This window comes from Tauraco erythrolophus, chromosome 7, assembly GCF_009769465.1.
Source record: "Tauraco erythrolophus isolate bTauEry1 chromosome 7, bTauEry1.pri, whole genome shotgun sequence".
Classification (NCBI taxonomy): domain Eukaryota; kingdom Metazoa; phylum Chordata; class Aves; order Musophagiformes; family Musophagidae; genus Tauraco; species Tauraco erythrolophus.
In genome coordinates, this window is record NC_141471.1 from 1258427 (window position 1) to 1278120 (window position 19694).

Below are 19694 nucleotides of genomic sequence, written 5' to 3' on the forward strand. Positions count from 1 at the left end.
AAAGCAGGTACTGCTTGTTGTTCCAGGTGTTCCTGAAAATGATGGGAATCTGTGGTGTAACTGTACCAGCCATTCTACAGCATTACATGAAAATGCAAAGAGATAGAATCACAGAATAGAAACATCTCGATTGGAAAAGACCTTTAAGATCATCATGTCCAACTGTAAACCCAACACTGCCGAGTCCACCACTAAACCATGTCTCTAAATGCCACATCTATGCATCTTTTAAATACCTCCAGGGTATTAGATTTGAAGCCCAATATTCTGGACAGAAAGGAAGGATGAAATTCTCAACCTTGCTGCAGTCTTGGAGGAATTTTTATTGATAACAACCACTTGAATTACTACAGCAGCTGCAGGTTTTGCACAGGAATTGGAACTGTCCAGAAATTACTACAGCATAATAATTTAGGTCAAAATCCACCACATGTACCTGAGCTGTCCTAGTGTAAGTCCCTCCAGCTTAGTCAATAAAGACAGACTCTGCTTCTGAGGGATGATGCACCCTTTCCAGGTCTCTGTCTTCCTCCACTGACCACAGAGAGGAAAATCCCAAATCTTGCTTTGCCAGAGGCTGTTCGGTGGCAAGAAACAGGGTGTTGAGGGCAATTTCATGCTCTGTAGTAGCTCACTTGGCCTCCAGCTCCTGCTCCATGGCTTCCTGCTGGTCCTGTGCCACGTCTACCTGCCGTTGGCAGATATCTCAGACAACCTGGGCACCTCTAGATGACTACATGAAGGCAATTGAATTGAGCCTTCATTGCCTATGGAGAGTGAACTGAATCTCTTCCCTGTGCTGGCTAGAGCTCCATGGACAAGCTCAGACCACAAAGCCCAGGAAGACACCTGGGCATCCCAGAGTAGGCAAGAGGAGTCTCCTGTCCAGGATGCCCAAGGGAAGAGGGGATGAACCTGGACCAGAGGACTGCACAGTCTCTTCCTCTAAAAGCTTCCAGCTCCAACACAGCCAAGATGAAACAGGAGTACATGGAGGAGAAAGCAGCTTCCTAAGTATCCCCCTGTGAGTCACTCACACAGCTACTTGTAATATCCATGCTCACATAGTCCAAGACAGTCTCTGCATTCCCTGGAGACCACTTTTAGCTCTGAGATTCTTACTGTAACCGTCCTCTTTTAGTCACATTTAGGACTCTTTTAAAAAAAAAAAAGAAATTCATGCACAAAATGCAAGGTTTTGCTCTTTCCAGAGGTGCATTTCCCAAACCTAAACATGCAAACTTCAATGCCAAGATCTCCTAACTCTAAACATAAATGCAACAAGAGACCAAATCATCCCCAAAACCAATTTTCTTTGGAGGCATTTGCAGAAGAACACCTATTCATATACAAACAAACCAAACAGCAATAACCCTCAGAGGAGTAAAAATGCAGAAGAACATTGTTTTCTTTTAAACTGCCCTGCCACTTTCCTCTACCACACAGTGACTGGCTAGATCATCAACATGAAAACCAGCAAAAGTTACTTTCATTAACCCCACCCCAAACTCTTTAAGACATCTACCTTGTCAACTCCTTGCAGAGAATGACTTGTTGAAGGACATGCAGGAAGAAGATAATAGCATTTTCTTACTCATTTCCCCCAACCCTTCAAGGACACGGATAGCCTGCCATGCATCAGGGCTGCCAGTTCTCACTCCTTTATCTGGTGTTTTTTAAGTCTGGTTCTCTTCAAGCCTCAGCTTCTGGAACCATGTATTGGGGGACACACAGCTCGCATTGAAAAGAAAAGCAAGTATTTATCAGCCGTGGCAGCAGAAAGAAGCTGGAGATGATTAACTCTAGAGTGTCAGAATAAGGGGAGGAAAAGGAAGAGAAATCAAAACTTTCCTTTTTTGAAAAACTCATGGTATTTTAAGCAACTGTCATAACTTTGGGAATATTTTCCACCTGTAATCATTCAAATGGGTTGCTACGACAGAATATTTTCCACCTGTAGTCAACAAATGGGTTGCTCCTTCACTGCTGCAACGGGTGCTACCTTCAACCCTCTTTCATTAGGAGGAGAGAGAGATGTCTGTTGTATTGCAGAGGCTGAAGATCTTTTTTTTCTATATGGCAGAGGGGAAAAGTCTTACAAGGTCAATTACTGGCATCAGTTGGCATAATAAATTCAGAACAGTGAGTGTTCATGGAAACTGAGAAGCCTTTGAGAACACCCTGCTGATGCCACTAACCGTAATTGTACAAATTCTGTATTATTGTCTTGAAAATAGGGAGGATGGCCTAAAGCCCACTATGGTTAAGAGATGCCACAATAAGAGGTTGTGGCCTCCAAAAGCAGGTGAAATCCATCTCCTCTGACTTCCAAGCGAGCCTGACAGTGTCATCGACAATGTCATGCTTGCTATAGGGACTCCTGCCTCCCTCCAGGCAGCACAGGTAGAACTTCACATAGCCTCACAAATCCCTCACAGCATGCTCAGATCTTGATTGAGAATGCAGAATCACAGAATGGTTTGGGTTGGAAGGGACCTTAAAGATCATTCAGTTCCAACCCCCCTGCAACAGGCAGGGACACTTTCCACTACACCAGGTTGCTCAAAGCCTCATCCTACCTGGCCTTGAGCCCTCTCTCTCCTTACACCACCCACTCCCCCAGCCTTGTGCATCTGCAGTGTGATGTTATGATGCCTTTCCCACCCTGGGATGCCCTGTGCTGGGCACGGCTGGGCCACCTCTCCTGCTTGTGCTGTAAGAGACTAGGAGGATGGAGGGGTGGACGGGAGCTCCGAGGTGAGGGACCACAACATGCTTTTTCAAGGGCAGTCCCCAGCTGTCTTCATATGACATATGTCTTCATACGACTTGCTGTAGAAGATCCCCCGATCTTCTCCCATCCTGTGAGCTCACCCATGGAAAACCAGCATGGAAACCTCTGTGAACTGCCTGGATGGACCCAAACCTGAACTCGTGACAACTTTCCTTAGATTTTACAACACATAATATCATCTGAAAGCCTGATGCAGCTAAAAAGCTGTTTCATGCTGCCTTGGAAAGCAAAGCAGCCCCAACCATGAGGACAATGAAGGGGCCCTGTCTCCACCAGTCCCCTCCTTTCCAGGAACATGAATCCCATTTATTTCTCTCCCAAACTCCTGGCCCAGCCTTTAGGACTCTGCCTTCCCACACTCCTCTGCTACTTCTCCTGCCTGGTTGGTGTAATTAATTTTCATGCTCTCATATCCTCATTTTCTTGCCAGCGCTTGTGGGAAGGGATGAGCAGCAAAATCCCTGCGCAGAGGATGCAAGAGGCAAGGCAAAGGCTCAGCAGGCAGGTTATAAAGCAGCCAGGAAACCTACAGAGAGGGTTTCTTTCTTTTTTTTTTTTAATTTTTTCTCCCTCTTCCCTTCTCCTTTCCTTTCCCACCCCCACCAGCAGCCTCCTCCCATGCCCGTCCCCTGTCCCTCCCGGCACCATGCCTCCTGGAACGTCGCAGCTCCGCTCTTTCATGAGCAGTGTGTGGTATTATGACTCCGGCGATGCTGAGCCCTGCCAGCACGCCTCCAACCACAGGTATCTGACCTCGTCCCAAGCCCCACAACGCTGATTAATGTCCTGATTCACAACCCGACAGGCTCGGCACCACCGTTGGAACCGTCGTTGGGGGAGATGGGACACCACCCCGTTCCCTTATTCTTTCCTCTCCTCCCTGCAGACCCCTCTCTCTTTGCTCGAGGAGGGGGTGTGCGTGTTTTGGGGGGGGGGATCCATTCCAAAAAAAACCACCCGGCAGCGGCGGCGGGTAGGGAGAGTGGGAGCTGCCAGCGGTGGCCGGGAGCCGCGCGTGGCCGGGGTGCCGTTACAACAAGGCCAGCTCTGTGATTACGGCACATTAAGCTCTCAGTGTGGTGCAGGCAGCTCTGGGGGATGACGTCCTCCCAGCTCCAACCGGTCAGCTGCGACATCCCCCCCCGCCCTCCCTGTCTCCTCCTTTTGCTGGGCATGGAGGGGAGACACTGGAGAGCTTGACGTGCCGCTCACCCGGAGCTGAGGGCAACCATGGCCTCAGAGCCACTGGGGAAGACACGATGGGGAGAAAGGCCGTGGTGACTGTTCATGCCCTGGTGGGAGATGGAGGGGAGGGAGGAGGAATGGTCCCCGGAGCGAAAAATACAGGCTGTGACCCATTGCAAGAAGCTGAATCAACCCCGGAGCACGTTGCAATGGGGCATCTTTTGGAGCACGTTGCAATGGGGCATCTTTTGGAGCACGTTGCAATGGGGCATCTTCGCATCTTGCTGTTGGGATAGAGGCATCCCCACACTCCAGGGGTACTGGGTAGATGGGGGGTGGTGGGAATCTCAACAGAGCCCTGTTTTGGGGCAGTTGATGCCTTGGATGTGACTGTAGCAGGGATCCAGCCAAGCACTCGTGGAGTGGGACCTGCTGCAGTGTGGGACCACAAGCGTCACCTAATCCTGTGCGAGAAAATAAATCAGCTGGGTCCTGTTCTTTGTCCTCTTTGACCATGCCCCACATCCATATGTCTACAATACCTTTTCCCAAAACAGTGCGTCCTCATCCACACCACCTCCTAGAGCCCACAGTATGCCTGAAATGTGCCAAAGGATTATTTGGGGTAGTGCAAGCTGGGAAGGGCTAAAGACAAGCCAGGGCACGTGCTGGCAGTAGAACAACATGGAGGACATGGGACAGCACTTCAGCCCTGGCCTGCCCGTTTTTACTCATTAGTGAAGGCAAAGCCCTGTCAGCTGGGAGCTTCTTCAGGCAGTGCCAAAGTCTTGTCTGTTCTCTCTTGCCCATCCTTCTCTCTGGGCTGGAGGAACAGCCCTGGTCCTCAATGCCTCTTCTCCCTTGACCAGTTCAAAAAGAGCCTCTTGCCCCATCAAAGCACTGCCAGCCCTTGGTTTGGGACATGTCCCCTCCCTGTACACTTGTACATGCTCCTGCCCTGTTCCAGGGTTCAAATACCAACCCAAGGTTCTAAGCTAAGGCCTTGGACCCTCCCCAAAATGGTCTTATCTCCTGCCGTCTCATGACCTTCATGATGACATGAAGACCATGTCTTCACTAGAAATGTCCTCTTTGGGCATTGCCTTCTTGGGCACCATCTCTCTCCAGCCAGGAACGGGTGATTTGTAGGAGGTGTGGGACCTGTTCCAGTGTCTGTCACTCCTTTTCCCCAGTCTTGCAAAGACAAAGGTGGAAGAGGAGACACAAAATGTTAGGATTTTATGGGTCAAACAGCCTTTTCTTCCCAGTTCATTCTGCTTTGCATTGCTCTGCAGGCTTCCTGGGAAACACAGGCTTCCCAACCTGATCCTTTTGGAGGCATAAACTACAAATCTTTGCCTGGTCCACTTTCTACAGGGTGTTAACTCTGAACCCTAAGGAAGTACTTCCCAATGGAATATTCTCCCCTTCCATTTCATTTTAGATGTCTGTTTTGAACGCTGGGGGCTTAGGGCCAGCAGTAGGGTGAGGAACAACAATGCTACCAAAAGGCAAAGGGGAAAGTGATGAATAAGGAAAGCCAGAAGAGAAGCAAAAGCTACTGCCACGGCAGTGAGACAACACATAATTGGTTCTTCTGGAGGACTAACGGTGCTGATAATGAAGGCTGGCACTGGCAGCAGAGTAGAAGGGAGTAGGCACCAGGCTGGGAATGGAGTTGCATGCCCAGGTCTACTAGATCTCTGTGCACACCCTGCGGTCTCTCATCCACACGACTCCCCAACAGCAACGCTGACAACTATTATGCAGCAAATCCAGCTGCTCTGCGATTACAGGAGGGATGGGGGATTCACCTCCCTCTCAGCAGACACAGGGAAACCAGCAAACAAAAGGACACAGGGTTCCACCCTGGCTGTTTACTCCTGTTTCATCTGGGTCTCTTCCTCCACCCAGCTCTGTTCATGGGATGGCAATCAGTTCACCCTTTGGCTTGGTTGTTCTGCTTATCTGAGTAACTCAGAGCCCTTATTGCCTCAGGAAGAGCTGAGTCAGGTCAGCCAAGCACATGCCCGCATTGATCCCTACAGAGATCCCCTTTGTGTTCAGACTTGTTGGCACAGAACCAGGGCCGGATCCTTACCTGGGTGCAAAACAAGGGCTGACTCTGTTCCATTTTCACCGTCTGAAGCACGCTCCCCTCCCCCTGCTCCTCTGCAAACCTGAGTCATCTTTTGCTGATGACAGAGTAAATCAAGAGTACACAGTAGCTGTGACTTTGAACAGCCTGATTTCCCACTTCCACTCCCACTGGAGCACGGCCGAGCATGGTTTGGAGAGGCATCTGGAAACTGGGAGCTTGTCATCCGACCCAGATCTCTCAATTTGCAGAATCTTCTCCCTTCCTGTCCAGATGCAACCCAGGGCCAGAAGACCAGGACCAGTATGTGCCAGTTGGGCTTCTCTAATTTATACTCCGACTCTCTCCTTATTTTCCTACCGTGACACTGATTGACATCAGATAAGATTCTCTTGCCCTTCTGCACTCCACAGGAACATCACTGATTTACACCAGCAGAAGGCTCTGGCCCCTTGAGCTTTGTGGTTTCTATGATGAGGTTAAGGCAAATCACAGAGAAAATCCAATCCCAGGAATGAAACAACAACAACAACAACAAAAAAAAACAACAAACATGCTTCATTGTGGTGGTGCAAATCTGATGGAGAAACACCAGTCCAGGTGGGAAACGAATTGGAAATGAAGCTGGTACTCTGCAGTGGGATCGTATGGTGGGATGCTCCGGGACTGTTTAACGATGTTATGGCAGAAGTCAGAACCATACAGTTACACCCGTGAGCTCACTTTTATACACCCCCCCCCAAGTTTTGTACCAAACCCCACGTCTTTGTCAGCTGAGGAAACAAGACCTCGAAGCCCACCCAGGTCCTGAGGGGTGCAGTCACAGATGATCCGTGGTGGGATGCTCTGCAGCTGAGAGCATCCCTTCAGGATACGGGGCGTTTCTGAGACCCACGAGCACCCATTGCTGACATCTAAAGCCAAGCAAGGGAAATCAGCCCTATCCTATGCTTTGTCCCCATCCAGAGGGGATACCCTGGGTAAAACCGACCCAGTAATTTAGCACAAAAATAAGCCACGTCTGCATTAGACACAGCACATCGGACCCTCTGACCACCTACTTGTGTGCCCTTTAGTAGCCACGGCTATTTAGACTCGGAAAACATTTCCACCTCCACGCCTACAGAGCCTTTTCTCTCTCTTTCATCCCTTTCTGGGAAGAACGATAAAAATAAACCACATTTTCAAGTGCACAGGCTCCACCTTTTCTCCCCACGAGTCCTTTGTGCCTTTTGCTGCACGTACAGAGCAAGAAATGCCTGGAAGCAAACGGAAAGTCAATGGGAGAGCTAAACCTCAGCTCCTGGTCTCCTCTTCTTACTGAAGAGGCCATTTTAGAGCAAGCAATTCAGTGAGCGTAACCTCAAGGGCGCTGGAGGAAAACGCAAGCTCAGAGAAAATTTCAGGGATATAAACTCTGAGAGGTTAAAAGACTTTGTAAGCTGATGGCTCTTGATAAAGCAACAGTCCTAGTTTTGAAGGTGTACATGTTGGTCATCTCTTAGCAGTCTCACCTCTTATCAGCTCTCTCCCACTTTGATTTTAATTTTTTTTTTTTTTGCTATATTTTACTGAGCTGAGTGAAATTGCTAGCCACGAAATAGATACGCTACGTAATGTTGGTTTATTGATCTTACTCTTCGAGTGCAGCCGGGAGAAACGGGTCATTCCTTGCAACCAGGCACCATAGCTGGTGTCCTCCAAGCTACCTTAACTCTGATTGCTCAGTGTCTGAAAGGAGAACTGGTTTGGGATGCAGCAGTCGAGCAGAAAGTCAAGGTAATTGAGGTGAGGCAGGGGTTTAGGCAATAAAAGTGGGATAGATGGAAACAGCGTGTGAAGATCATGGAAATCAGTCTGGTGGTTTCACTGAATTTTGGAATTTAATTGGAATCTTTGCAAAATGAAAGAGGCTACTGGCTCTTTGCTCCTGGAGGAGATCAGGCATTGCCTAATGTGTTTTAGTTCACAAGATGAATGAATTAATTACTCTGTGAGTCAGCCTATGGTTTCCTATGGCTGAGCCATCTCAGGAGCCCTTGGCCCCACTGTGTCACTAAATGAAGTGACACAGTGGGTTAGAGACCATTCTCAGGTCTTGCAGGCAAGAGGAGCTGTAGTAACATCTTCTGGGTGTACGAGTCAATCAGCCTTGTCTTTTGGTGGGTTTCAGTGAGCATGCAGCCCCATGGGCCTTCCAGGTTGGTCAAAAACATTGATTTCTTTCTCCCTGGCCTTGTGCAAGAAAGAACAAAGACAGTGACAGAAATGACAGAGCAGGCTGTCACCACGATAGGGAGATGGAGCAGGGGAACAGCACAGTGCAGGAAAGTGTGAACCAAACCAGGTTCAAACCATGCTCCTGGGTCCAGCAGCGCCAGCATTCCTGGGCAGAGAAGGGCCAAGGTGCTTCCAGCTTCTGAAACTCTCCGTTTCCCTCCTGAGCTAAGAAATGTCCCACTCCGTGTCTGCTGCCAGCACCAGTCCTGTGGTTAATGTACGGGATGGGCCCAGGGCTCTCCTGGGATGCTGCAATCCCTTGAGTGCTCAAGGCATGTAAACCAGGTGAATAAATCAAGGCAATAAGGTGACGACTAAGTGACATACCAGTATTACTAAACAGTGGCAGAGTCCCCCAAAGCCCCACTGAGTCTCAGTTAATTGATCATTTGTCCTCTGCTACGTGCCCAAGAGGTGGTAGTTCCCTACCATCAGCTGCTCCTTATGAAGTGCCTCATCCCTTAACCTGGGGCAGCATGAGCTAGGTTTTGTGTGCCACTCACTTTTCTGTTAAAATATACAGGAAAAAAAAAAAAAACAAAACCACCACATTTAAGTCACAAGCCAAAGCTCAGCAAAGAGAAGAGAAGGTTTTCTAAGGACACCTGGTGACTTTCAAACCTGCCTTTAGAGATGCAATTGAGGCTGCTTCTTGCTCTCAGTGTGGCAAGACCAAGCAGATAAATACATTGAAATGCTTGGAGAGAGGGGAAGGGAGACTGAAGTAACGATAACATCGAGGAACCCTGATTAGCAACAGGGCAGCCATGTGAAAAATGAGATAACCAGCCTGCCTTGCGTGCTGAGACAGCAACTCCTGCCTCCAGCCCTTGCCCCAGACACCAAACTAGGAGGAGGTCTTTTTCGAGAGGCCAAGTCTCCTTTTGATGAGCTGCTCTAATCTGATGGATGACTGATACTTGAGGTCGTTATGGTGGAAAGACTCAAAGACACCGAACACCTTTGGACTTTGAAAGCTCGTTTCTTCTGCACTTTGATAGGGTCGGAGAGGTGAGCCAGGGCAGGATGGCTGTGCTGCCTCGTCCTGCCTGGCTCAACACCTTCCTTGACTTGGACGTAGGGGGAGTGGTTTGGCCTGACATTTCACTGTCACTGCAAGTAACAGACCAGAGAGCAGGCGAGTAGGTACCAACTGTGTTGTATCTCAGCTTGTCTGGGCCAATTCTGAGTCTTAGAAGTCCCTGTTTATGTCTGTACTGCTAAATACACGGGCTAAGTCCTGTCTTTGGCCAAGTGGCACAGCACACCTCATGTCTACAAGCCTGCAATGGCTTTAAAACTGAAAGATGATAGATTTTGATTAGATATAAGGAGAAATTCTTCCCCTGAGGGTGGTGAGGCAGTGGAATAGTTTGGCCAGGGAAGTTGTGGCTGCCCATCCCTGGAAGTGTTCAAGGCCAGGTTGGATGAGGCTTTGAGCCACCTGGTGTAGTGGAGGGTGTCCTGCCCACGGCAGGGGGGTTGGAACTGGAGGATCTTTGAGGTCCCTTCCAACCCAAACCATTCTATGGGAGGTTCAGAGGAAGCATGGAGCCTATGTTGAGCTTTGCTTCTGGCCTCATGGCTCATGTTACTGTATGCACATTTATTGCTGAGGAGCAATACAAGAGGGATGGAGTGTGGATCTGTCCAATGAAGGATTTGGGGGGGCTTTATACCAGAGTAACATCACTGTACATCCATGGTGTCAGGGTGACCTGTGCACATTGCTGGCCGCTCAACACTTCTTGTCCCCACTTCATGACCCAATCTCTCCCCTGTATGTCTTGGGGGACTCATCTGAGCCTTTGCTGCACAGATGCCATTCACTGACCCAATCTTTTCCTACATTAATTTATTTTTTTCCCTCTTGGATTAGTTTCATGCCAGATCAGTGCACTGAATCAGCTCATGGAGCGGTGCATATGGTCAGGAGGGAAGGAGCAAGACAGGAGCACAATCCCTGTGCTGCTGAAATGCCTTGAACGAGGGATGCTAGAGGGGTGAAAGGGAAAAAGGGGCAGAGAAGTCCACTTTCTGCTTTGCTGGGTAAAGGGAAAAACAGGAAGCCAGAAAGACAGGCCAGCCTTGCAGAAGATTTCAACAACCAAACCATCACCTGAATGCTGTCAGAGGGATTTGTGTCACAGGAGGATCAAAGTACGACCTGATAAGAGGGAGCCATCAGTTCCAAATTCTCCCTTCTTGAAAATGAGGTTCCTGAAGTCAATCCAAGCCAGGTCTCGCAGGGGAAGGAAAACCCTAAAACACAGAGCCCCTCTAATCGCTGGCAAAGGTCCGCCTGGCCTCAGCTGAAATACACGGATTAATGACAAGCCAGGTACATCATGCACGAGTTTGGGGTGTTTTCTTCCCGTGACACAGGACAGAGCCCAGCTCAGTCTGGCCCAGCAGGTATTCCGCTGAGCTTCAGCCTCCAGGGTAATTTGTTTATTGCCACGTTGTGAAAGGTGCAACACAAAGATGTCTTTAGTACGCAGCTCCTGCAAGGCCGGCTGATGTTTGGGGGTGTTCGGGGTTGAGATGGCCAACGATATTGTAAGTGTGATGGTTTGATGGCTGGGGGGGGGGAGGGTTTCTGCTGGGCAGAGCTGGCCACCAGATCGGACTCCCATCCCCCTCGGGGTTGAGCCAGTCGGCGCCTCTGTGAATTGCCCTATTTACGTTGAATTGCCCTATTCAAGTTGGACAAAGGAACTGGAAAGGTGCTTTGCCCGGGAGCAGGAGAGGGTGAGGGGGGCGCTGCCCCCGCTCCCCGGTGCCCGCGCCCGGCAGCTGCCCGCGCCGGACCGGCACCACCCACTGAGGATGGCGGCGATGGAGCCGCGTGGGGAACTCGGGGAGCGCCCCGCTGCGGGGTTGCCCACCGGGCCGAGTTCACCCAGAGGGCTGAGATCTGGGAGAAACGGCCACAGCGACACCTGGTCAGTGAGGATGGAGCGGGATGAGGTGCCGGAGCTGAGTTCCCCCTGCAGCCGGTGGCGAGACGGCAGCGGCCCCCTGCAGCCAGGGATGGGCTCGGTGGGGCACAGACCCACTCGCAGCCCGTGGAGACGCCACGTCGGGGAAAGAGATGCCTGAGCCTGAGAGAGGTCGTGGAGCAGGGGATGCACAACGAGAAGCAAGTGGCAACAACTCCCTAAGAATCCGAGACTGTGGTAAAGCCCACACCAGAGCGATCCGATGGGGTAAGGATTGCATCCTGCGGGTAGGACTCACACTGGAGAAGTTTGTGGATTTTTTTCCTCGTGAGTAGGGGATCCATTGGAGCAAGGGAAAATGGTGTAAGGACTCCTCCTCCTTTGAGAAAGGAGTGGCAGTAACAACACGGATGAACTGACCTGCACTCCCCCATTCCCTGTGCCCTGCGCCACTGGGGGGGAGGTAGAGCCGGGAACAAAAGGAAAGGGGGTGGGGAGGTGTTGTTTTTAAGATCTGGCCTTGTTTTCTCTTTATCCTCTCACGTAACCGGTTTTGTTTCCCTTTGTCCTATTTAAGCAACTGTTAATAAATTGTTTTGTTTTAAGAAAGCTGAGTCTGTTCTGCCCGGGACCATGGTTGGTGGGTGCTCCCTCTGTTCTTGTCTCAACCCTCAGTCCTTTCATTATATTCTTCTCCTCTCCATTTCACTGGAGAAGGAGTGAGAGAGCCGTCCTGTGGAGTTTAGTTGCCGGATCGGCCTAAACCACAACAAACAGCCAAGCGGGTGCAGAGGGAGAAAGTAAATTCTCCATGCCAGGCCAAAATGTCTTTTATTTGGTTCAGTCTTTAACACAGGCTGATCCTGTTGAGTTATCTATATTGGTCAAGGCTTGACCTAAGGAACGTTTTCTTTGAGTTTTGGGTGGTTTTTTGTTATAGTGGTTATTAATTCATAGAATCCTAGAATGGTTTGGGTTGGAAGGGACCTCAAAGATCATCCAGTTCCAAGCCCCCTGCCATGGGCAGAGACACCTTCCACTACACCAGGTTGCTCAAAGCCTCATCCAACCTGGCCTTGAACACGTCCAGGGATGGGGCAGCCACAGCTTCTCTAGGCAACCTGTTCCAGTGCCTCACCATCCTCAAAGGGAAGAATTTTTTCCTTATATCTAATCAAAATCTCCCCTCTTTCAGTTTAAAGCCATTACTCCTTGTCCTATCACTTCATGCCCTCTCCAGCTTTCTCCATGCCCTCCAGGTACTGGAAGGCTGCTGGAAGGTCTCCCCGGAGCCTTCTCTTCTCCAGGCTGCACAATCCCAACTCTCTCAGCCTGTCTTCATAGGAGAAGTGTTCCAGCCCTCGGATCACCTTCGTGGCCTCCTCTGGACCCTCTACAACAGGTCCATGTCCTTCTGATGCTGGGGGCCCAGAACTGAACTTGGTTTCTCAAAGGAGCCCAAGGGCTTAACATGCTAAAATTCCACTGAGCTGAGCAGACAGAGACACCCCTCTATATTTGCCCTTTTGCAGAGAAATAGCCCATTCAAAGGGTGGGAGATCGCTGCTGGCTTCTCCCTTTGATCTGGACAAGGGGATTTGGAGGGATCAGAGCTCAAAAGGTTGAGATGAGCCCAGTGAGAGCCATGGGGATCAGAGAGCTGCACAGTTTAGTGAGCACCTAAATACACGCTGAACTTCATCGCTCCCTCCCAGCGGTGCAGCATGAGGATGGAGCCACTCGGCAGCAACGAGGGCTTAAATCCCGGGAGAGGTTGAAGTTGGAGGGAGCTGTAGTCCAGCTCTGCTATTCCCTCCTCCTTGTCTTCAGGCACAAAGAAAATTCAATGACTGCAGGGTTCGGCTGGAGCCATAGCTCTGCCAACGACTGCAGGGAGCAGGATTTGCCCAGCCCTATATCTCAGTGCTGGGAGAGACGCTTCACCACCGCACCCCACACCGCTTGGTCGGAGGTTGCCCAGTAACAGCCCTGATTTAGGGGTTTCAGAGTCACGAACATGGTGTCTGTGCCCCAAATAACTCTTCAAACCAGCAACCGATTTGAGCTTGATGGAGGGGCTGAGCGATGCGTTTCCCAAGCAGAGGGAAGTCCTCCAGCTGGAACCTTTACACCCGAGGGGAGCCCCTTACCAGTACACCCAGCGCGGGGAAAGAGACGATGGGAGACACACAGCTGTGGGACGGATCACAGCATCATTTTTCAAAGGGATGTGGGAGCGCAGGGCGGCGGTGGCGGGGGCAGCAGCTGTCTCCACTCGAGCTGTCTGGGCTGGGGGTACCCCTCGCAGGGACCGCAGACACGCCGTCCGAGCCGAAATAATCCCCCTGATCTCAAAGCACTGCTCCGGGGCTATTTCTAGGAGGTCAGAAACCAAACAACAACTGCCTGGACCTGAAAGACCCACCTCGGATTTCATTTCCTCCAGCCTTGACCCCGCTGGGAGCACAGTTGCCCTCTTGCTTTTCCTCTTCCCGGCGCGAGGAGCTCCCACCAAACTCAGCCCGTTCAGGTCAGACTCGCCACCGGGCAGCTGAACTTTTTTTTGGCTTGCAGGGGATGAAATCACAGCCCATGCATTACCCTGACGCGGAGGCTTGTTTGCTTTTTATTTTGCAGTGGAGTATTTTAGAGTCCGGGGATATCTGCTAATCCCGAAGTATCATAACAAAAATTGTATTTTTCCTAAATACACGGGGCAGGGGCGGGCACGCTCCCAAGCGTGTGCGGAGAAAAGAACATTTCAGAGATTGTTTCCCTGCGCTTGGAGCCTGTCTTTATTTAATGAAGTTAGACAGCTAGTCGGGATTTGCAGGATCTCTATAAAGGACTGATTTATTATTATTATTCTTTTCCTTATGGGCTGTACTCTGAGGCAGAATATGGTTATTTTTCCCTTCCAGCTGTAAATTATTCAACTTCAAATCCTTCCGCTTTCCTGATCTATGAAGATCGGAGGAACGACAAGAAACAAGTCAAAGAGCAAAACACCGACCAGCACCTCCTTAATCCAGCTGCTTTGCTGCCTGAGCACTGGGGTCTTGGCTAACTGGTGACCCGAGAATTGCTTTGGTGTGAACAAAAGGTTTTCCAATATGTACCGGACATTCCTACTGGACATTAACACCGATGCTGGTGTAGATGCAGCTCCCTTGGGAGTACGGGCTGAAACCTTTCTGTAGGTGACCTGGCCGAGCTTGTCCCTTCTTTGGGTTGTGTCTGCAGGAAAGGGTTCCCAACCCTCTAGTGATACCCCTTGAATTTCTAGGGGAGTGCTACAGCTCCTCTGCAAAAGCAGAGAGAAGCTTCAGCGTTGCCCAAGCAGCCTGAGCAGGGCCAGGGCTGGGAAACCACAGGCTGCAGCAAACAGAAAGGGCTCGAGACCCAAAACGCATCTCCCAAACATGCAGCACCTTCTGCGAGGCACCAAGACTCCCCCAATAAAGAGGGGGTCCCTTCTGCTACCCACTTCATACCCCACATGGACCTGCTTCCCTGCGTCGTGTTGAGCTCAGCCAGCTCAGGCTGATACCCGTTTCCCAAAACGGAGCTATTCTGGTCCAAAGCCCTGCAGAAGGCTGGTGGCTTAATAATATTATTGTTATTATTGTTACTGCTATGATGATGATGCAGAATATCTCCTCCAGTGACAACTGGGTTGGGGGCTGCCAGGCTGAGACTGGCAAGAGAAGAAAACTGAAGAAAGTGAAGAAGTGAAACCCAAAGGAGTCAGCAGAGCAAACCATGGAGCTTTGGGCTGGGAGTGGGATGTGGGGAGCTATGGCAGCACCTTCCAGATAAAATCATAGTGCCTACATCTTAACTTCTCCTATGCTCTGCTGATGTCAGAACCTGCTTTGAAAGCTTCTTTTGCACATATCTTCTTTTCAAGCCCATGTTTGCAGGGCTATCTGGCTCAGGCTGATCTTGCTTCCCCCAGCCCTTGGACCAAATATAGCAGAATTAACCCAAATTTACCCCCTCACCCTGCCAGGTTTCAGGTGCGAAGTGCTCAAGTGACAAGTGAAATTCCCCTCGCTGTTTTAGCAGATGTTCATCACTACATTCCCAGGGAAATGGTGGGGGAGGACTTCTCCAGATTGCCCCGGGGAGCTGGAGAAGAGCAGAGCTTCACCCTACACTTTGTCCCACATCAAAGACAACCCTCTGTCCCTCCAGCTGCCCCTCAAAAGCTCAGGGCAGGGATGCTGATCTCCATAGGCATGTGGCCGTAGGCTTATGGGGGGGGGGGGGGGCATGGATTTTTGCACAGATGCTTTTAACTCCATGAGGACTCAATCCACAGCATTTTTCCGCGTGCTGAATTTCCCACCCTGGTTTACAGTTAACGCAGGGACACGCCGCCAGCGTGCTGCCGAGAAGTGATTCAGCTGCCCCATGATGTACCAGTGACACAGGCGATGAAAGGAACCATTTCCCATCCCTACTTCATCACCCTCGCTTCCAAAAGTGCCTTTACTATCCTCTTTCCTGGCTGACAAAAGGAATAACAGGAGTGACAGCTTCAGATTTAGGATGCGTCATGCTCTGCCGTGTCTCGGCATCACCAACTCTCGGATGCAAAGCGACCGAGCTGCAAAGATCCCAGCAATTAGAGCCAGGGCTCTCAAGACTGAAGTCTTCCAGCCTCAGACAGATGAACTGTGCCCTGAAGCTCTGAGCCATCGGCTGCCTCAGCCTGCAGGAACCCTCCAGACTCAAACCCCACCATGGAGTTTTGCTCCACTCAGCTGGGGGAGCGGGAGGTTGGGTACCACTTCTAGCTTAGCCCAAAGCTGCCACGGAGCCTGTCTCTATAATTTAAATCCTTGCACCCCCCCATCCTTCTGCAGCTACCCCGGTTGATTTTTTGCTTGGTGCTTCTTGGAGAGAGGCACTTGGTGACTTCTACTGACAGCAGCACACAAACCACTCTCAGACCTGCTAGCCAAATATCAAACATATATATGTATGACCCTTCTTAGAGCAGAGCAGCTAAGACTAAAACATGCAGTCAATACCATACAGTGTTTTTAAGTTGGTATAAAAATCAAGTCAGTTTGGGAAAGAACCAACAGCAGCCAAAAAATCAGGCTCTAGGCACCCTGCTCATCCTGCTTAAGCAGATGCCAGGAGGGACACACAACATCTCTGCAGCCCTTCAACTGTCAGGGCGACTTTTCAACCCTTCTGGCAGCTCCTTCAGCTGCCCACCGTGGGTTCCAAAAGGAAGGGAAGTGTCTGAAACGTGCACTTCAGCCCGGGCCTAATTAAACCCAGTGGGGTCTTTAGCAGCAGGACCCTAAATCAGCACCAGGGGGGATGAGACTTTTGGGAACGCAACAGAGAAAATACTCTCGTGCGTTCCTCACCTTGCCCTTCCCAGCAAATTTCCCTGCTTTCAGGTCCCTCTGCGATTCTGGCAGAGCTATTCCTGATTTACACCCGGGTCCAGCCCCAGCCCTGAGCTGGTGCATGGGACACACTCAGCTGCTGCGACCGTGAGCCCCTGTACCGACCCCCGCTGCCGAGCAAATTGCTTGTGGTCTCAAAGTGTCTTGTTTTGATGGGGTTACAAAAAACCTAAAATACCCGCTGGGAACATGAGAGAGCTGACACTTGGGTCACTATCTGGTCCTCTGCACTTTTTCGGAGGTGCTGGGAAGAGGGGAGCAAACCGGGAATGGGACTGGAGACGCACTCTGCAGCCCTCACTTGTCTTTTCTGGATCCTGAAGTTTGTCGAACTATGATCTAACTGTGTCAGGAACCTGATTTTCACTGGTACCAGCAGAGACACCAAAGCTAGCAGGAATTATGGTGCTCACCTCGGCAGCAGCAGGGCTGGGGAGTAGCAGGTGCTACAGGACCTACTGAGCCCGCTCATGATACGGCCCCAAAGTCTTCTGTGGTCACGGAGATGCGAATCTGACCCCAGAACAGGAGGAGAAACCTCAAGCATCACTAAAACCTCAACAAATCGACACGTGGTCCCCTCAGCTCCCCCAGTTGTCTTTGGGTTTTGAAAGGTTTATTTACACTTAGAGTCAGACCAAAGCAGGGATGGACTGCGACAACGATTGTTTTCCGAGGGGCTGTTTCTTCTCATTTATGGATGAGATGTTTCCCTCCAGCACAATGCTGGATGTGGCAGGGAAACTCCCCCCCCCACCCAACAAACAGCCCTACACAAAGTCCCAAGCAGTCCCGTCAAAACCCAGGGGACAGGGCCCAGGGTGATGGTTCCTGGAGGGTCGGGGAGGACCTGGCTGGAGCCAGGATTAGGGTGAGCCCTCTCCCTTCCGAACACATCTCCATCCCCCGTGGAAAGCAGACATGGCTTTAGGTGGTGGTCGCATCCCTTCCTACACCAGAAGGCTCCGAGAAACAGCCAGTAGCTGTGGTGATTCCAGGGATGGAGAAAGCAAGGAAAGCACATGTCAAAGCAGCGTGCCCATCACTGGGTTAATATCTGCTGGCCAATTCTGTATGATGTTTCCCTTCGCTTCTGCAGAAGGGCTTTGGAGACCACTTGGGGTCTGCAGATCTCAGCCCATTCCCCAGCACCACCACCAAGGCAGGTTTGACTGACTTTTTGCTACCTCTGGAAGGATATTCACTCTTCGCCTGTGCAGGAACAGGTGAAAACAGTGCCGAGTAGCAAAGGGTTAATACTACTTGCATGCTCCTGAGTGTAAACTGTCTGCAAGCCCTGCTAGAAGATCCTCTCCAAATTTAATCCCAAAGAGGAAGGCACTGTTTCACTGAGATTAAGAAGATCAAATTAAAATTAAATTTGTCGTCTTGGGGAGGGGGGTGGATAAAAAAAAAAAAAAAAAGGTGAAATAAAAAGAAAAGGGAAAGTTTCCCTTTACTCGTTGATGTCTTTTAAATTATCCCTCCAACGTTTTCCCCAGACCCCTGTCAAACTGCACACGTTCCTGTCCGGAGAGGTTTAAAAGGGATTCAAACTCTTCGGAAAGCACAGACATTTTAATTTCATCTGGTGCAGCAACTCTGGAGACCAACTGCACGCACACATATCTGCCAGTGAAATGAGCCACTGGGCTGAAAAAAAAAAAAAAAAAGCTAAAAACAACAAAAAACCAACCATAACCCCAACTCTCTGCCTTCTGAACCTCTTGGACCAGTAAATTCCTCATCGAGGCAAGAGTCGCCCAAGAACGCGAAGGGGAAAAAAAGATTTTGAGGGACTCACCAGAGCGTAGACCGAACTCAAGACGGAGCAGCAGAGGATCAAACCCAGGCTGTGATAAACCAGATATGATCCCATATCCAAGAGGCTTCTTCCAGCATCCAAGCTCGCTCAGGGAAGTAGGAGGACGAGAGGTCTTCCACCGCTCCGCTCGCAGATGATTTCTCCTTTCCCTCCCGCCACCCCCCCCACCCCCCACCCCCCACCCACCCCCCCCCCCCCCCTCCTTTCCACAATTTCTGTTTGTTTGCTTGTTTGTTTGTTTCCACAGTTTTAGCCAGAAAGGCACATGACGAGGAATCCCGGTCCTTTGCTTCTTTTTCTCATGGCTGGAGATGGGAGCAGCTCCCGAAACGCAGCCTCGGAGCCCGGGCGAGGGGGAGCAACTTCAGAGGAGCAGCCCTCGGTGCTGTTTGTTTGCCGTGTGCATCTGCCTCGGAGCAGAAAAAATCACATCCATATGTCAAAACTGCTCTTCTGGTTCCTTTTTATGAGGCAGTGGGAAGTTGGGATAATTTCTTTGTCAAACGCAAACACACAGAAAGAGGGAGAGGGAGGGAGGGGAGGGGAGGAGGGAGGGAGAAGGCGAGAGAGGGGTGGAAGGGGTGGGAGATCGGAGAGGGTGGGGGAGGCTTTTAACCACTGCTTTATTTTTAGATCCAGTAATTTTATCTTTTAGGTTTCAGAAGGGTTTGGAGAAATTAAAAAAAAAAAAAAAGGCGCTTTTTCTTTTTCTTTTTTTTTTTTTTTTTTCCCGTCTTCTCTTTTCGGCAGGCAAACAAATCGCGAAGTCGAAAGTTAAAAAAAAAAAAAAAAAAAAAGCGAAAACTTGGAAATATTTTCACTTCGTAATTACCTTTTCGCCAACAGTGGTACTCGGGGTGGCGGGGGGGGGGGATTTTTCTTGTCTCTCCCGGCGCGTTTCGGCTCCACGCTGGGTTGATTCCTCCAGGTTGCAGTGCGTTTTAGTTACAAATCGGGATTTTTTTTGCTTCTCTTCCCCCCTCTGCCTCCGAGGATCCGCAGTTTCAAAAAGCCGATTGAGCACGGCATGAAAGCGTGGGGCTGAAACATCGCTCCCCCCCGCTCCCCCCACCCCCTTTAAGTTGTTTATTTTGGATTTTTATTATGATTCCCCCCCCCCCCCCTTGTCACTTATTCC

At 50.4% G+C, this 19694-nt stretch overlaps 1 protein-coding gene across 1 annotated transcript in view; it reads right to left on the bottom strand.

The window, feature by feature from the left end:
- PTH1R (parathyroid hormone 1 receptor) overlaps window positions 1–18610 on the bottom strand; it is a 127561-nt gene extending 108951 nt beyond the window's left edge. The window contains exon 1 of the mRNA XM_086614751.1: window positions 18536–18610. Within this exon, the coding sequence (XP_086470877.1) occupies window positions 18536–18610 (75 nt within the window). The remainder of the gene's footprint in view (window positions 1–18535) is intronic.
- Window positions 18611–19694: the final 1084 nt, after the last annotated feature.